General features: G+C 38.6%; 2 protein-coding genes across 12 annotated transcripts in view; one reads left to right on the top strand and one right to left on the bottom strand.

Annotated features, from left to right (window-relative positions):
* The window catches only part of ptpn13 (protein tyrosine phosphatase non-receptor type 13), a 65,925-nt gene extending 63,809 nt beyond the window's left edge, over positions 1–2,116 (bottom strand). For 2 of the 3 annotated variants that reach the window (XM_060891718.1, XM_060891719.1), the window contains exon 1: positions 1,779–2,116. The gene's annotated coding sequence lies outside the window, so the exon portion shown is untranslated. The remainder of the gene's footprint in view (positions 1–1,778) is intronic. The other variant, XM_060891720.1, reaches the window with a different exon arrangement.
* Positions 2,117–15,229: 13,113 nt separating this feature from the next.
* Positions 15,230–19,020, top strand: part of mapk10 (mitogen-activated protein kinase 10) — a 49,871-nt gene continuing 46,080 nt past the window's right edge. For all 9 annotated transcript variants that reach the window (XM_060891023.1, XM_060891021.1, XM_060891022.1 and 6 more), the window contains exon 1: positions 15,230–15,494. In XM_060891023.1, coding sequence (XP_060747006.1) covers positions 15,492–15,494 — 3 coding nt within the window. In that variant the 5' untranslated portion in view covers positions 15,230–15,491. The remainder of the gene's footprint in view (positions 15,495–19,020) is intronic.

Raw genomic sequence — 19,020 nt, 5'->3', positions numbered from 1 at the left:
CCTTATAATCAGCCAACTGAGCAATTCAGCAGCTAATTCGAACCTTTACGAGACTGTAAATCTGTTCGAGGATCTGAGGAACGAGTCACGGTTCAATTCGCCATTAAAAATATACGGCTGCATAACCGGCACTTAAAAGTGTCTCGCAGGACGAAGCTTAACAAATAAAACGATGCATTTTACTGATATTTTATACTCGTTTAACGTTGAGAAAACAATGTAGTTGCCTGAATGTTAGGTGTTTGAAATATATTTTAAAAACTAAATCGTTAATGTTTTTCTTTTTTTTTTTTTCATATCCACACAAAATTGTATGTATGCTTTCTAACAAACAATTAAAAAAATGTTAAAATATCTCGGTTGGACAACTTATTAAAAATGATGCAGTTGGGAGAAAATAAATAAATAAATAAATAAATACTACAGCCTAAAGATAAGTTTACAAAAGTGCATTAAAATATAATTGACCACAATTTCAAAATCAAATTTTAATGGTTAAAGAGAAAAATAGACATTTCTAATCTAAGTTCCAGCTTTGAACAGAACATCAATATGTTGCTGAAGATGTCTGGAGATGAAACATGGTGGTGGTGGTGGTGGTGGTGGTAGCACCTGAGATTACAGATAAACCCTGAAGATTGACACGAACACCAAGAGCGCTTGTGTCGCATTTTGTAAAGCAACCTTGACTTTCACTAAGCTGCGGGTATAAAATCAACCCGTGATTAATGTCTAGAAACACAAACAAGAACAGAAAAAAACTTCAGTGTTATGAAGGTCAAAGTTCACTCAGTGGTATCAGGGTTTACAAAAAAGACTCCAAAAAAGTGACACACACAACATCCGTCGATCGAACGAGAGAGAATGTGAGAGAGAGAGAGAATAAGAGAGAGAATATGTTAAAAAGAGAGAGAATGTGAGAAAGAGAGAGAGAATGTGGAGAGAATGTGAGAAAGAGAGAGAGAGAATAAGAGAGAGAGAGAGAATGAGAGAGAGTGAGAGAGAATGAGAGAGAATGTGTATGAGAGAGAGAGAAAGAAAATGTGAGAAAGAGAAAGAATGTGTGAGAGAGAGAATGTTTGAGAGAGAGAGAGAGAGAGAGAGAGAGAGAGAGAGAAAGAAAATGTGAGAAAGAGAGAGAGAGAGAGAATATGTGAGAAAGAGAGAGAGAATATGTGAGAAAGAGAGAGAGAGAGAATGTGAGAAAGAGAGAGAGAGAGAGAGAGAGAATATGTGAGATAAAGAGAGAGAGAGAGAATATGTGAGATAAAGAGAGAGAGAGAATATGTGAGAAAGAGAGAGAGAGAGAGAGAATATGTGAGAAAGAGAGAGAGAATATGTGAGAAAGAGAGAGAGAATATGTGAGAAAGAGAGAGAGAGAGAGAGAGAGAGAATATGTGAGAAAGAGAGAGAGAGAGAATATGTGAGAAAGAGAGAGAGAGAGAATATGTGAGAAAGAGAGAGAGAATGTGAGAGAGAGAGAGAGAGAAATGGATGGATCGTTTTTATCCTCAGGCTGAAGAAAAAGTTCACTTTTTTTAGTCCTGCTTATAAAAACACCTGATAAAGAAAGTTTTCTAGGTTTATAAACACAGACCCAGAATCTCACACACACACACACACACACACACACACACACACACACACCTACAGGAAAAATGTAACTATTAAACTTGTAAAAAAAAAAAAAAATGTAAAGGAAATGAAACAAAGTAGCAGAACTCACCAGAACTCACCAGAGTGACCATAAGTGACCACAGTAGTGATGTTTAACTCACCTCTACAGAGTAAAAGGCCAGTTAAAGGTTAAAGTGTGGTGACTTCCAGCTCCAGCATCACCTCCACACTGACAACAGAACAGCTTCTCCTTCTTCTCCTTCCTCTCCTTCTCAGGTCCAACAGGTTGATCCGAGCGCACATCCGAGCCCCAAATCCTCAGATTCACCCCCAAAACTCCCTCCCGACCTTCTTTACACGTTTCTTTCACACGTTCTTAATCCTCCTAAAAGCCTCTCTGCCTTTTTTTCCTGTTTTATTCACTGGGACAGCGGCTGCACTGCGTGTGCGCTTCTGCTCCAAACTAGTAAGCCATTGCAGCTGAGAGGGATTGGCTTCTCCAGGGTTGCCAGATCCTTATGAAGTAGAATCAGGCAGCTTTACGGTTGCCAGATCCTCTTTTTTTACACGTACGTGTCGGGTTGCCAGATCGCAGGAACTAAACTTGGATTTGGTTGCCATTTAGTTTTAAAAGGAGGGGGGCACGATGGCTTAGTGGTTAGCACGTTCGCCTCACACCTCCAGGGTTGGGGGTTCGATTCCCGCTTCCGCCTTGTGTGTGTGGAGTTTGCATGTTCTCCCCGAGGCAGAACATGCAACATATTCTCCATCTGTAGAATACGTGTGAAGTAGTATATTTAGAGCAAGAAAGAAAAAACAAAACAATGTGTGTGTTCAGGTGAAAACATCTTCCTATGGCTTGTTCATTTATAGATAAATGTGTGTACACACACACACACACTCACACATCTACTATATATATAGATGTGTATAAATCTACATAAATATACAGATGTAATAAATAATCTGAAACATTGATAAATACACACACACACACATCTATGTGTGTGTTTATATTTATATAAACACACACACACACACACACTCACACATCTACTATATATACTGTATATAGATGTGTATAAATCTACATAAATATACAGATGTAATAAATAATCTGAAAGATTGATAAATACACACACACACACACACACACATCTATATGTGTGTCTGTTTATATTTATATAAACACACACACTCACACATCTACTATATATACTGTATATAGATGTGTATAAATCTACATAAATATACAGATGTGATAAATAATCTGAAACATTGATACATACACACACACACACACACACACACACACACACATACATCTATATGTGTGTGTGTTTATATTTACATTTGATAAATACACACACACACACACACATCTATATGTGTGTCTGTTTATATTTATATAAACACACACACACACTCACACATCTACTATATATATAGATGTGTATAAATCTACATAAATATACAGATGTAATAAATAATCTGAAACATTGATACATATACACACACACACACACACACACACACACACACACACACACACACACACACACACACACACATCTATATGTGTATGTGTTTATATAAATATCTGAAACACAAAAGATTTCACATATTGTAGTTGCACATTATTATTGACAAAACAGCAGAAGACATAAAGCAGAGCAGATGGTATTCATTTTAATTACACCAGAAGTAATGTGAATAAAGGAATTGTAGTCAATCTGGCATCCCTGACTGCAGCTCATGGCTGGGTGGAGATGTGGAGTAATGAGACACCTTCCTACCATTGACTTCTGGGTGTTAGCTGTAATGCAAGATCACAAAGTGGAGTTAGAAAACAAATGGAATATTTATATTTTAAGGGATTTTTAACTCAGAAAAAAAAAACGAATTACGAATTATTTATACCTGCATTTATATTTTAACCATTTTTCATGTTTATTTGTTTGTCTGTTTATTTGTTTAATAATCAGAACCCACAATGCATCATAGCGATATTCTGTTTCCATAGCAACCTGTTCATCTGCAGAGTCTGATATCAGTCAACCAATGAGAGCACAGAGACACTGTGACGTAATTAAACTCATTAAACTAATAAAGAAATCAAAAAACAGATCTCATTTTTTTTTTAAATATAATATTATGTTACTCATTGTTTTTTATTTTTAATTAGTTAATTAACTTAAATATTCAATATTTAATTTATTATCGTCATATGTGTATATAAAACAATATTCATTTGTTATTTTCATTTCATTTCAGATTTTTGATGAATTACTTACTTGTGTCAATGTTTTTTTGTACTTAATTACGTTTATCAGCTCTTCCACAACACACACACACACACACACACACACACACACAGAGGCAACATCTCTATAGAAACCACTTGTCCATCGGGAGCGAAACACAACAAGGAGGTGTTGAAGTGTCGTGTCCACTGGGGCTTTTTGTCTTACTTTGTCTTCTCCTGTTTCAAAAACACAAACTCATTCACCTTCAACACTTACAGGCACGTAGAGAGAAAGTTTGCACAACAAAGCGTCAATTAACACTTATTAACAGTGTGGTGTGAAAATAACTAATGCCAAATAACTCACTTAAATGAACACATGAAAACTCATCAGGATTCAGGGTGAAAGAAAACTCTGTGTGAGGTATTAAACAGACGGAAAATAATCAACGGCAGGATGGTGTGACGAAGCGGCGTTACTGTATTCGCTTCATAGTGTTTTTTATTTATTTTACTCCACAGAGATTTGCCACGTCACACTTATCTTTTTATCGTTTATAGCTACATTAAATGTCGTCAAATGTCTGTGAAACAGATGTATTACAAAACACTGACACTGGAGACTCCTTCCATAAACCTGTGCTTACAAAAAACCCTCACCTTATGAATTATACAGCTTTGTTACATATAAACACACTCACTCACTCATCTTCTACCGCTTATCTGAACTACCTCGGGTCACGGGGAGCCTGTGCCTATCTCGGGCGTCATCAGGCATCAAGGCAGAATACACCCTGGACAGAGTGCCAACCCATCACAGGGCACACACACACACACTCATTCACTCACTATGGACAATTTTCCAGAGATGCCAATCAACCTACCATGTATGTCTTTGGAACGGGGGAGGAAACCGGAGTACCCGGAGGAAACCCCCGAGGCACGGGGAGAACATGCAAACTCCACACACACAAGGTGGAGGCGGGAATCGAACCCCCAACCCTGGAGGTGTGAGGAGAACGTGCTAACCACTAAGCCACCGTGCTCCCACATATAAACACTTTATTTTATATTTATAACAAATAGTTTCTTGCTAAAACATTCCTTTTCTACCGCACTTTTCTCTTAACACAACCCTGGTGCAGCCGTATTAGTTATTCAAAGTCAGACTCCCTCTTTCTCTCGTCTAGGTTCGGTTGCCAAAGACGTCCTCAGGAATCAGATGTAGGTATTCAACCTGTAAATTCCTTGGCCTTGTCTCAAATGACCCCCATTTCCCTCCCCCTCGGACCATCGCTTGCCTCTACGTTCACCTTTAAACCAGCCGTCGGAGTAACACAGGTTTTCTCCCGCATTACTGTCATCATCCACGCTTTAATGACAAGGCATGTTTTCTCACATATCAGCCTACAGGTCACTCCTTCAGGATTCATCACACTTTCATAGACATGGTGAGTTTTCGCAGCTGATTTCATGAAGTTTCCACAGAAATGGATAAAAAAAATCACATGGGCAGCATTAACGCTTCTCAGGAAATGTAGTTTCAGTCTGTGTGTGTGTGTGTGTGTGTGTGTGTGTGTGTGTGTTACAGCATGTTGGCAGTGTGTGGATGACTAAAAGACGAAAAATGTCGTTTCTGGCCACAAATGGCAGGGTAGGCAGGATTTTAAACATCACGCTCAGAACGCAGAGCCGAGTCAAACGTGGCCTATTTTGAACCTGACCACAGAAAGACAGAGAGGAAAGAAAAGATGGTGAGGAAAAGACAACAAGACGTGATTATGGACCTAGATTTGATCCTCAGAGGCAGAAATATACTCAGTTATTCCTTTGCCTCTGTTTTTACACCAGAGGACACTGTGAAGAGAATAACATTTAACAGCATACAATAGAATTATACAGTGCTGCATACTATAGTTTTGTATAGTACAGTACAGTACAGCACAGTTTATTATAGTATAGTACATACTAGCATTGGTAAAGTGTAGGATTGTATAGATTTGTGTATTTGTGTATAGGTTTAGAATACTAGCATTGGTAAAGTGTAGGATTGTATAGATTGTGTAGATTTGTGTATAGGTTTTCCTTGTTAAGAGAGTTTATAACATGGTATAATACATTAGAGCACAATACAGTCCGATCCAGTCCAGTGTAGTGTAGTGTAGTGTAGTGTAGTATTGTATAGTGTAGTGTAGTGTAGTATTGTATAGTGTAGTGTAGTGTAGTATTGTATAGTGTAGTGTAGTGTAGTGTAGTATTGTATAGTGTAGTGTAGTGTAGTATTGTATAGTGTAGTGTAGTGTAGTATTGTATAGTGTAGTGTAGTGTAGTATTGTATAGTGTAGTGTAGTGTAGTGTAGTATTGTATAGTGTAGTGTAGTGTAGTATTGTATAGTGTAGTGTAGTGTAGTATTGTATAGTGTAGCATAGTGTAGTGTAGTATTGTATAGTGTTGTGTAGTGTAGTATTGTATAGTGTTGTGTAGTATTGTATAGTGTAGTATTGTATAGTGTAGTGTAGTGTAGTATTGTATAGTGTAGTGTAGTGTAGTATTGTATAGTGTAGTGTAGTGTAGTATTGTATAGTGTAGTGTAGTATTGTATAGTGTAGTGTAGTGTAGTATTGTATAGTGTAGTGTAGTGTAGTATTGTATAGTGTAGTGTAGTATTGTATAGTGTAGTGTAGTGTAGTATTGTATAGTGTAGCATAGTGTAGTGTAGTATTGTATAGTGTAGTGTAGTATTGTATAGTGTTGTGTAGTATTGTATAGTGTAGTATTGTATAGTGTAGCATAGTGTAGTGTAGTATTGTATAGTGTTGTGTAGTGTAGTATTGTATAGTGTAGTGTAGTATTGTATAGTGTAGCATAGTGTAGTGTAGTATTGTATAGTGTTGTGTAGTGTAGTATTGTATAGTGTTGTGTAGTATTGTATAGTGTTGTGTAGTATTGTATAGTGTAGTATTGTATAGTGTAGTGTAGTGTAGTATTGTATAGTGTAGTGTAGTGTAGTATTGTATAGTGTAGTGTAGTGTAGTATTGTATAGTGTAGTGTAGTGTAGTATTGTATAGTGTAGTGTAGTGTAGTATTGTATAGTGTAGTGTAGTGTAGTATTGTATAGTGTAGTGTAGTGTAGTATTGTATAGTGTAGTGTAGTGTAGTATTGTATAGTGTAGTGTAGTGTAGTGTAGTATTGTATAGTGTAGTGTAGTGTAGTATTGTATAGTGTAGTGTAGTGTAGTATTGTATAGTGTAGCATAGTGTAGTGTAGTATTGTATAGTGTTGTTTAGTGTAGTATTGTATAGTGTTGTATAGTGTAGTGTAGTGTTGTATAGTGTTGTGTAGTGTAGTATTGTATAGTGTAGTGTAGTGTAGTATTGTATAGTGTAGTGTAGTGTAGTATTGTATAGTGTAGTGTAGTATTGTATAGTGTAGTGTAGTGTAGTATTGTATAGTGTAGTGTAGTGTAGTATTGTATAGTGTAGTGTAGTATTGTATAGTGTAGTGTAGTGTAGTATTGTATAGTGTAGCATAGTGTAGTGTAGTATTGTATAGTGTAGTGTAGTATTGTATAGTGTTGTGTAGTATTGTATAGTGTAGTATTGTATAGTGTAGCATAGTGTAGTGTAGTATTGTATAGTGTTGTGTAGTGTAGTATTGTATAGTGTAGTGTAGTATTGTATAGTGTAGCATAGTGTAGTGTAGTATTGTATAGTGTTGTGTAGTGTAGTATTGTATAGTGTTGTGTAGTATTGTATAGTGTAGTGTAGTATTGTATAGTGTTGTGTAGTATTGTATAGTGTAGTATTGTATAGTGTAGTGTAGTGTAGTATTGTATAGTGTAGTGTAGTGTAGTATTGTATACTGTAGTGTAGTATTGTATAGTGTAGTGCAGTATTGTATAGTGTAGTGTAGTGTAGTATTGTATAGTGTAGTGTAGTATTGTATAGTGTAGTGTAGTATTGTATAGTGTAGTGTAGTGTAGTATTGTATAGTGTTGTGTAGTATTGTATAGTGTAGTATTGTATAGTGTAGCATAGTGTAGTGTAGTATTGTATAGTGTTGTGTAGTGTAGTATTGTATAGTGTTGTGTAGTATTGTATAGTGTAGTATTGTATAGTGTAGTGTAGTGTAGTATTGTATAGTGCAGCGTAGTGTAGTATTGTATAGTGTAGCATAGTGTAGTGTAGTGTAGTATTGTATAGTGTAGCATAGTGAAGTGTAGTATTGTATAGTGTTGTGTAGTGTAGTATTGTATAGTGTAGTATTGTATAGTGTAGTGTAGTGTAGTATTGTATAGTGCAGCGTAGTGTAGTGTAGTATTGTATAGTGTTGTGTAGTGTAGTATTCTGTAGTATATTGTTGTGTAGTGTAGTATTGTATAGTGTAGTATAGTATTGTATAGTGTTGTGTAGTATAGTATTGTATAGTGTAGTGTAGTATTGTATAGTGTAGTGTAGTATTGTATAGTGTAGTGTAGTGTAGTGTAGTGTAGTGTTGTATAGTGTAGCATAGTGTAGTGTAGTGTAGTATTGTATAGTGTAGTGTAGTGTAGTATTGTATAGTGTAGTGTAGTATTGTATAGTGTAGTGTAGTGTAGTATTGTATAGTGTAGCATAGTGTAGTGTAGTATTGTATAGTGTAGTGTAGTATTGTATAGTGTAGTGTATTATTGTATAGTGTTGTGTAGTGTAGTATTCTGTAGTATATTGTAGTGTAGTGTAGTATTGTATAGTGTAGTGTAGTATTGTATAGTGTTGTGTAGTGTAGTATTCTGTAGTATATTGTAGTGTAGTGTAGTATTGTATCGTGTAATATAGTATTGTATAGTGTAGTGTAGTATTGTATAGTGTTGTGTAGTGTAGTATTGTATAGTGTTGTGTAGTATTGTATAGTGTTGTGTAGTATTCTGTAGTATATTGTAGTATATTGTAGTATAGTATAGTATAGTATAGTATAGTAAATTGCCGTGGAGGTTCTGTGAGATGACTATTATTGATTATTATTATTATTATTGTTGTTGTTGTTGCTGTTGTTGTTTTACATAAATAACTATATATTCATTTAGTTTATTTATTTATTAATTTCATTTTAAACATATTTTTAAAATCGATATCAATTCAATATTCTTGGCTCAGCTTTTCCTGAAAATCGTTGAGGAAATTAAAAACCAATCCCTCAGGGTAATAAAGTGCAGCTCTGCTCCTCATGTTCACGCCATTTACACCAGGTCTGTCTTACTAACTTGAGGGAGGTAACAGGGCACAGGTTTGGCTACCGGCCAAGAAAATGAAAACCTCTATGGGGAGAGCAGAGGGGGAAAAAAAGAGAGGGAAATAGCGGAGGAGGAGAGCGAGCCGTGTGATTGGTGAACTCAGTAATGGTTTGTCTTGGCTCTGCAAATTTGCTTCAGTCAGCACTTTTACTGCTGTTCTGAAGAACATAAAGTTAAAACAGCAGTTAACCCCGAGAAACAAGTCACAGAGAGAGAGAGAGAGAGAGAGAGAGAGAGAGAGAGAGAGAGAGAGAGAGAATGTATAAAAGAGAAATACTGAGCTGATCTTTTATCGCTTCATAGCTTAAAACATACACAAAACTTAAACTTCAGCCTTGTAACGTTAGCTTTGTTGTTGCTCTTTGTGCGAAACCCATCTTAGCCAATAGAGTAAATTTGTGGTAAAGGAGGAAAAGTGAGTATTGTATTGTTTAGGTTTCCTTTGTGCCGTGCTTTGTTTTAAATGACACCACATCCTGAAGTGTTTCATTTCTCCTATTAATTATTAAACACGTTTCACGTCTCTTACTTAAAGCTTCACCTCTAACCGGATCCTCCGTACCGCATTCCTATACTGTACATAACACGTAAACACACACTCGTAAACACACTCGTATCAGATACATACTGCTCTGGTGTAAATAAAAATAACCTCCTCTCTATAGAACAGACAAATCCCAGAGTCACACAGATTGTGTAGAAAATGTCCCAGGCCGTAAGGATGAAAATACTCCGTGCTAGTGTTAGTAACGGAAGACGAGCTTAGGAAGTGTCATGAAACAAATTCTAAGCACAGCAGAAGGATCTCTGGAGCATTTGCTGAGATAATTTACCGCAGCAGGAAGTTGAATTGTACGTGCGACTGCTCCCGAGTGAAGAAGAAAACAGAAGAAACCCACAGCAGGGGAGACGTATCAGTATCAGCATTAACATCGCTGACTCTTTCCAGCTCAATAAATCACACTCTGATGGCCACACAGTTGGATTTCAACATTCGTACATTTTAGAATGAATCATTTTTCTGGTGCTTTTGCCCAGTGGAAATTACAGTAACCACTGGAGCGGGATGATGACGCGCACTAGTCAAGGCTATAGGGAAGGTGATCACCAGCTGAGACTGAACAGGTGACCTTTAGACTCTCAGACTGTAAAGAACACTGCTTTGAGAGTCGAGTCGCTGTAGATAAGACGACGCCCTTCCTGTCTCTAAGACGCAGGATGCACGCACAGATCGGTGTCTAGTTAAGATCTCAAAATGATGCTTTTTCCGGCGTTCTCAAGCCCTTGAGTCTAAAGAATTAGTTTAACATTTAAACTTCAAAATAGGAGGGTCACGGTGGCTTAGTGGTTAGCACGTTCGCCTCACACCTCCAGGGTTGGGGGTTCGATTCCACCTTGTGTGTGTGGAGTTTGCATGTTCTCCCCGTGCCTCGGGGGTTTCCTCCGGGTACTCCGGTTTCCTCCCCCGGTCCAGAGACATACATGGTAGGTTGATTGGCATCTCTGGAAAATTGTCCGTAGTGTGTGATTGCGTGAGTGAATGAGAGTGTGTGTGTGCCCTGCGATGGGTTGGCACTCCGTCCAGGGTGTATCCTGCCTTGATGCCCGATGATGACTGAGATAGGCACAGGCTCCCCGTGACCCGAGGTAGTTCGGATAAGCGGTAGAAGATGAATGAATTTCATTGAAATTCAAATGATTAGTAACGTGTGTGTGTCCTTGTTTAAAAACGTAAATTCTTTCCTAATAACTTGAACTTAATCACCTTAATTGTACCCGTGTGACTTCTGAGCGATTTAAACTCACGCTTTCTGTGGTACAAGTACAAAAGACACACAAAGTGAAGACACTGCAGTGTGTCGAGCTGATATGGGAAAATAATCAGTGAACTGAACTGCAATTTGTCAACATTTTGACGTCCACAATGACGTCTTGTTTAAATTAACGTCCACAATGAAGTCGCATTTATATCGACGTCCTAAATGACGTCGCGGTCAGACCGACGTCCACGATCACGTCACATTCAAATTGACATCCACAATGACATCATTCTAAATCGATGTCCACAATGATGTCACATTTAAATCGATGTCCAAACTGATGGCATCAAGGGATGTCCACGGTGACCACCTTCACACCGACGGCCACAATAACGTCACGTAATGTCGTCGCGTTTATAATGACGTCCGCAATGATGTCAGGTTCATACTGATGTCCAAATTGTTGTCCACAATGACAATCCAAAAAAAAGTCACTGTAGTCTCCAATATGAAAGTGAAGACTAAACATCTGTGTGCTAAATTTGCACATTAGTTCTGTATTTTATTTCATTAAAAAAAAGTTTGTATAAGCCCCCCAACACCCACCCACACACACACACACACACACACACACACAACACAATGACATATCATAACAGCCTTCAGTTATATCACATGTATAAATTGCTGAAAAACAAACTCCATCAGCTGAAAAACCCCGAGATGAGAATCAGAGGGTTAAAGCTGTTCAGGGGGGGATGAGTTCCGACCCGAGCGGATTGTTCCTCAATCAGGAAGCAATTAAACCCTGAGTGTTTCCTTCCTCTGTGACGTCCACGTTCACTACATATCTAGTGCTCTACACTCCATCTAGTGGCCGTACAGAGTTATTACAGCGCCATCACCTGCTGTACAGTTCATCTGCATCTCTGCCAGTGGAAATACCTTTTAACTTTTATATTCTTTTTATCATATAAAAATCCACCTCAAAAATTATATTACAGTATTTAGTATTTGTCCGCCACCGTTTTGCTTGATAATTTAAGCTGTGACTATAGATACAGATCAAATGTATGAATAATGAGTTCTCTCTCTCACTCATCTTCTACCGCTTATCCGAACTACCTCGGGTCACGGGGAGCCTGTGTCTATCTCAGGCGTCATTGGGCATCAAGGCAGGATACACCCTGGACGGAGTGCCAACCCATCACACACACACACACACACTCTCATTCACTCACGCAATCACACACTACGGACAATTTTCAAGAGATGCCAATCAACCTACCATGCATGTCTTTGGACCGGGGGAGGAAACCGGAGTACCCGGAGGAAACCCCCGAGGCACGGGGAGAACATGCAAACTCCACACACACAAGGCGGAGGTGGGAATCGAACCTCCAACCCTGGAGGTGTGAGGCGAACGTGCTAACCACTAAGCCACTGTGACCCTCTTTATTAAATTTATTAAGTTATTTCTATTTTCCAGTCTAAACTCGGTCACCTTTATTTTCCTTCATCTCATTTTAACTGTAAGATTTTTAGAAGAATGCATTTTTCCATCCACATTTTATAATTTATTTAATTCATATAAAGAGAATACAATCTTAAATACTTTTTTTATACATATTTTAGCACACAAAACCCCCGAACCAAATAAAATGAGGAGTTTATATTATCCAGTCTGAAATACATTAATACATTAATTAATCCTTTTTTTATTTTAACTTTTTTAATTTTTATTTTGTTTTAAATAAAATTCTATTTTAATAAATCTTTTTTTTTTGCAATAGGCTTTTAAAAAATATTTACATTTTAAAATTAAAAGGTATTTTTATTTTAAAAAATGTAAATACTAAAAAGACAAATAAATGTTACAAATATTTACTTAAAAAAGTAATAGTAGTATTTTTTAACAAACAAACAAATTCCATCTTGCTGAACTATTTTAAACTTGGTTATAAATTTGTATTTTCTTTTTTAAGAAATACAACCTGAAGCTTCATGAAAATGTTTGACTGCAATACTTTTAGCTCCAGAGCAGAACAAAAGTGTTTTAACAAATCAGTTTTATGTGAGTAATTAGGATTAAAGTGTTCACACAGGGCCAATAAAAAAGAAAAAAAGAAGCTCAATGTTTTATTAAAATAAAGGTCCTTCAACAGACACCTCACTGTCTCCAAACCTCCTAATGGCACTTCATTCTCTCTCTCCCTCTCTCTCTCTCTCTCTCTCTCTCTCTCTCTCTCTCTCTCTCTCTCCCTCTCCCCCCTCGCTTCCCCTCTCTCTCCCCCTCTCTTCCTCTCTCTCTCTCTCTCCCTCTCCCCCCTCTCTTCCCCTCTCTCTCCCTCTCTCTCTCCCCCTCTCCCCCCTCTCTTCCTCTCTCTCTCTCTCTCTCTCTCTCTCCCCCTCTCCCCCCTCTCTTCCCCTCTCTCTCCCTCTCTTCCTCTCTCTCTCTCTCTCCCTCTCCCCCCTCTCTTCCCCTCTCTCTCCCTCTCTCTCTCCCCCTCTCCCCCCTCTCTTCCTCTCTCTCTCTCTCTCTCCCTCGCCCCCTCTCTTCCCCTCTCTCCCCCTCTCTCTCTCCCCCTCTCCCCCCCCCTCTCTCTCTTCCCCTCTCTCTCCCTTCCCCTCTCTCTCTCTTCCCCTCTCTCTCTTCCCCTCTCTCTCCATCTCTCTCTCCCCCCCTCCCCCTCTCTCTTCCCCCTCCCTCTCTCTCTCTCTCCCCCTCTCCCCCCCTCTCTTTCCCTCTCTCTCCCTTCCCCTCTCTCTCTCTCCCCCTCTCCCCCTCTCTCTCCATCTCTTTCTCCCCATCTCTCTCTCTCTCTCTCTCTCTCTCTCTCTCTCTCTCTCTCTCTCTCTCTCTCTCTCTCTCTCCCCCTCTCGCTCCCTCTCTCTCCATCCCCCCCTCCCCCTCTCTCTTCCCCCCTCTCTCGCTCTCTCTCTTTCCCTCTCTCTCCCTTCCCCTCTCTCTCTCCCCCTCCCCCCCTCTCTATCTCTTTCTCCCCATCTCTCTCTCTCTCTCTCTCTCTCTCTCTCTCTCTCTCTCTCTCTCTCTCTCTCTCTCCCCTCTCCCCCTCTCTCTTCCCCCCTCCCTCTCTCTCTCTCTCTCTCTCTCCCTCTCCCCCCCTCTCTGATATTAAGGAGCTGTAAAAAGTGGAGATTAAAAGATGTGATAAATAAATTGAGTTAGTACCACATTAAAATGCACTGATTCTACTCTCAGAGGTTATTTTCTTATTTCATTGAAAATCCTTTCAAGTATTTCACACAAAGAGAAAGAAAAAAGAGCCATACAATCAAATATTAACTAAATATTAATTGAACAGTTTTATGACATATATGATATGATACGATATGTTAACTCCTGAAATCTGATTGGTCCAAAGGCATTATGGATTTGATGTAGCATTTGCTGTAATTCAACTCACGGGTTTATATGAAATCGCTCGTTCGAATACACGATCATTTCTGTTGTTTCTATAGTAAAGACTTGTATTTAATAAATTGCAATTTATTAAATTAGAGATGTGTATTTATTGATCCAATAAAGGTTTTATTTAATGGGGATTTATTTTAATTAATTAATTTTATTTTATTTAAGGAAATGTTTATGGAAGTTTTCAGACATCTTCAGAGATTTAGGATGGTTTCAGTTTATTCTCTGTGGTTTCTTTACAAAAAAAAAAATGCAAGCCACTTTTTTTTTGTCTTTAAGAAATAATGCATATAATCAACGTAATAAATCAAATATTGCGGCTATAATAATAATGTAATAATGAACAAATAAAACGTATGGTGTCTTGTTTTGTTTTTAAATAAATATTTAAGATTTATTTGATATTATTATAAATATCTTTTCCATCTATAAAATAAATAATATAATTACAATAATTGGCGACTGTATAATTACAATAATATAATAAAATTACATATAATTAAATATATAATAAATATAATTACAATAATAATTCGTATTCCACAGGATTTTAAAAGGATTATTAACTTTTTTAATATATTTTTCCAAAGTGTAATATTAATGGTTGTTATTTATCTGTTTAGCGTTTTTACAAACAGATATTAATTAGTTTTTATGTGATTTTTTTTGTTTTTTTTACAGTATGGCTTTCCACATCCTGTAGATTTCGTAAAACGGACAATTGACCCTTTTCAACTTCCACATCTTTCGGAAACTTTTGAACAATTTTGCCCCTTATGGCTTTTCATACACCTCTCTCTCTGGCGTCACACGCTGGCTCCCTGCGGTTGCCAAGGCAACCCTTATTCCCTCCTCGTCACCCCCTATTTCTTTCCTTCCACTGGTACATCCAGCATCCTGCAGCACAATGGTCGCAAGAGGACAGCGGACTGTGTGATTCAGCATCGTCTTTCTCTACCACCTCTCTCTCTCTTTTTTGGGTGTTTAATCTTTATTTTTATTATTCTGTCCATTTTTTTATGCATCATTGTGGTGTTTATCCATGTAGCCCAATCGGGATGTTGTGAATAAGAGCTTGAGAGAGAGAGAGAAAGAGAGAGAAAGAGAGAGAGACAGAGAGAGAGAGCGAGAGAGAGGACCGGGATCAGCTGGCGCGGAATGGTAGGTTGATATGATGCTGATGCTGATGCTGATGCTGGGGATGAAGGGTGGGGTGGTGCTGCTTATGCTACTCTGTAGATTCGGATTAAAGGTTAAACAATTATTTTAAAGCCAGAACATGATTGCGAAAACGTGTGTCGTCGTTTTTTTTTTTTTTTGCAAGTCGCGATCAGTGTATCGGATAATTTGCATGACCTGCATGATGCTGCATGATGCTGATGTATCGCGAATAGACCTCAGCATCTTACTGTGTGATTGTTCTGACCTGGCTTTAGTTGCTGTGTATGGTTGAAAATAAACACACGATCAGACCAGTTTAAATTATTTGCATTATTGTAAAATAAAGCTATTTTATATTACGACCTTATGACACGACATCGCGTTATCGTTTCTCGGCTCCGTCCGATGTTCTCGATGCATCACGAGAGTGTGTTTTTTTTTCTCTCCTCCGCATCCGTCGTGTCCGTTTGGCCTAAACGCTGCACGAGCGTTCGAGCGCTCACAGGCAGTCAGAATGAAAGATGGCAGATGAGAGATGTGTTAAGTGGTTGACCTTTTCTGAAAACCTTGCGACAGCTCGTCTGTTCGGATCGTGATCGTTTCGGTAGGATAAAGATTACGCTGAAGGATGTTATCGATGAAATCCTGAATATTTTCTGTTGGTTGTTTTTCTTCTCTGCCTTTATTGTGGTGTTCATAAGGTTGCTGTTCTGTTTCAATCCTCTTCCATCTTGTAACCTTGGAACGAGAATTTTTTCGCTCTTTTATTTACCGCTCAAAACGATCTGCTATTGTTCTTATTAACCTCAAGATTTACCTGATTTCCTCGGGTTTGTGTATTACGATAGAATTGTAATTAACACGTAACGGGCTTTATTCAGCGTCTGCGTTTGAAAGTTATGTTAATATATTTGTTAGGAAAGTTCCTTGTATTCAGAGTGTACCTTGTACAGTATTTACACCTAAATGACCGTCTTTAGACACGATCACTTGCCTTTAAACCCCTGCAAACGTGCGGGATAGAAAATACAGACTGCTACATTCTCACTCACTCACTCATCTTTTACCGCTTATCCGAACTACCTCGGGTCACGGGGAGCCTGTGCCTATCTCAGGCGTCATCGGGCATCAAGGCAGGATACACCCTGGACGGAGTGCCAACTCATCGCAGGGCACACACACACACACACTCTTATTCACTCACACAATCACACACTACGGACAATTTTCCAGAGATGCCAATCAACCTACCATGCATGTCTCTGGACCGGGGGAGGAAACCGGAGTACCCGGAGGAAACCCCCGAGGCACGGGGAGAACATGCAAACTCCACACACACAAGGTGGAGGCGGGAATCGAACCCCCAACCCTGGAGGTGTGAGGCGAACGTGCTAACCACTAAGCCACCGTGACCCTCTGCTACATTATCAATAAAATTAATAATAATAATACGGTTTAATATTTAAACCTGAAACACACTGAAATCTGTTGTATCAGTGACCAGAAGGTTTCGTTTTTTAACCCTTTAACCTTTTCTCTAAACATTTTACTGTATGGTTTTGTACAGTCTCTGACATAAAATGGCAGAAGCCTTGTATATTTTGGATAATGGTTGATGCTGAATATCATAAAATCTTTACTCACACGTTGTTCTATGGATCTGTGAGAGCTTTGTGTGATGCTCTACTAAGCTGAAAGCGTTAGTCAGACATTAACCAGCTTCTGTAGCTACTCGAAGTTAAACGAGGTTTGCGAATGAGGTTTTATTTTATTATTTGCACCAGTTTCATTTTTTTCTTTGTATATTTTGACCTGTCAGAGATGAAAAAGACACATTTATAGAGGAATTGATAAAAAAATAAAAATAATGAAATGGAGGACTGGATATAAATTGGATCGATGGATAAATGAATGATACAGAAGTGTTTACAGGTACAGTGTCTTGAGATGTCTCTACAGACAGATGGACAGACAGACAGACAACTACATGGATAGATAGATATATAGATAGATAGACAGATAGATAGATAGATAGATAGATAGATAGATAGATAGATAGATAGAACAAATACATTTCTAAAACCTGTCTGACATTCATTCAGTGGATTTTTTGTTCAACAACTCTCTCTCTCTCTCTCGCTCTTTCTCTCTCTCTCTTTCTGTGTCTGACTCTCTCTCTCTCTCTCTCTCTCTCTCTCTCTCTCTCTCTCTCTCTCTCTCTCTCTCTCTCTCTCTCTCTCTCTCTCTCCCTGTGTGTCTGACTCTCTCTCTCTCTCTCTCTCTCTCTCTCTCTTTCTGTGTCTGACTCTCTCTCTCTCTCTCTCTCTCTCTCTCTCTCTCTCTTTCTCTCTCTCTCTCTCTCTCTCCCTGTGTGTCTGACTCTCTCTCTCTATCTCTCTCTCTCTCTCTCTCTCTCTCTCTCTCTCTCTCTCTCTCTCTCTCTCTCTCTCCCTTTCTCTCTCTCTCAGTTGTTAGCATTCCTTTATTGTCCGAGTGTGTGATGGCAGCCTGCGTGAATGATGTCTCAGGATGAATAATTTAAAGGCCTAAGTCGGGGCTCCTTAATGCATGTGGCTCGAGCTTTTCCACAAACACTCTCCCTCCTCAAACTGACCTCTCTCTCCAGGGATAGACTTGTTTTTTCAGCTGAGCACAAAATGGACCGCCTTCACACAGCGAGTCGGCTATAAAAATTCCCCAAATTCCCATTCGGTAGCATGAGGCTCACAGAGTAACGCTGACCGAAATAATAGTGGGTCATTTGACTAATCATCATGCGTTCGTGTTGTAGACATTGATTCTTTGTGGACATTCATTAATGATATTGTTTTAGTTTACATTTTTGAGCATTTGAGAAAATGTTACTGTATGATGTGAATTATTACTTTCATGAATTTCACGTATTCATGAAAATTCTAAGTGTAAAGAGTTTCTCCTAGTGAGGAAATTCTAAAAAAAGTTCTACGGAAATTCTTAGAAATGTCGGTGTTTCCCCATCGTTTCCCCTAACATTCCTGATATCATTTGTCTCTATGACATTTCTGCTCTGTGTCGGAGACGTTTACATTTACGTTTACATTACGTTTATTTCATTTATAACATACAGATTTTAGAACGTCTCTAATACGATCGATCACGAACGTAATCCCTACACTGTATAAACTCAAATATCTGAACATTGAGACAAAGTGAAGACAAAAGTCATTTTATTTCATCATCGATCGTGAGAAAACTTCTAGAAGAAATTAGTGTTGGGTCTGTGGAGACCTCTGAATTTGTGCTGACCTGTTAGTTTATTGGACTATAAACTGTTGTAGAAATGACATTATTTACATTAACATTATTCACCTAAGGGGCACGGTGACTTAGTGGTTAGCACGTTCGCCTCACACCTCCAGGGTTGGGGGTTCGATTCCCGCCTCCGCCTTGTGTGTGTGGAGTTTGCATGTTCTCCCCGTGCCTCGGGGGTTTCCTCCGGGTACTCCGGTTTCCTCCCCCGGTCCAAAGACATGCATGGTAGGTTGAT

Source organism: Tachysurus vachellii, chromosome 17 (assembly GCF_030014155.1).
Source record: "Tachysurus vachellii isolate PV-2020 chromosome 17, HZAU_Pvac_v1, whole genome shotgun sequence".
In the NCBI taxonomy this organism is placed as follows: Eukaryota; Metazoa; Chordata; class Actinopteri; order Siluriformes; family Bagridae; genus Tachysurus; species Tachysurus vachellii.
Note: the sequence above shows the minus strand (reverse complement) of the source record. Positions and strands in the feature narration are given on the sequence as shown.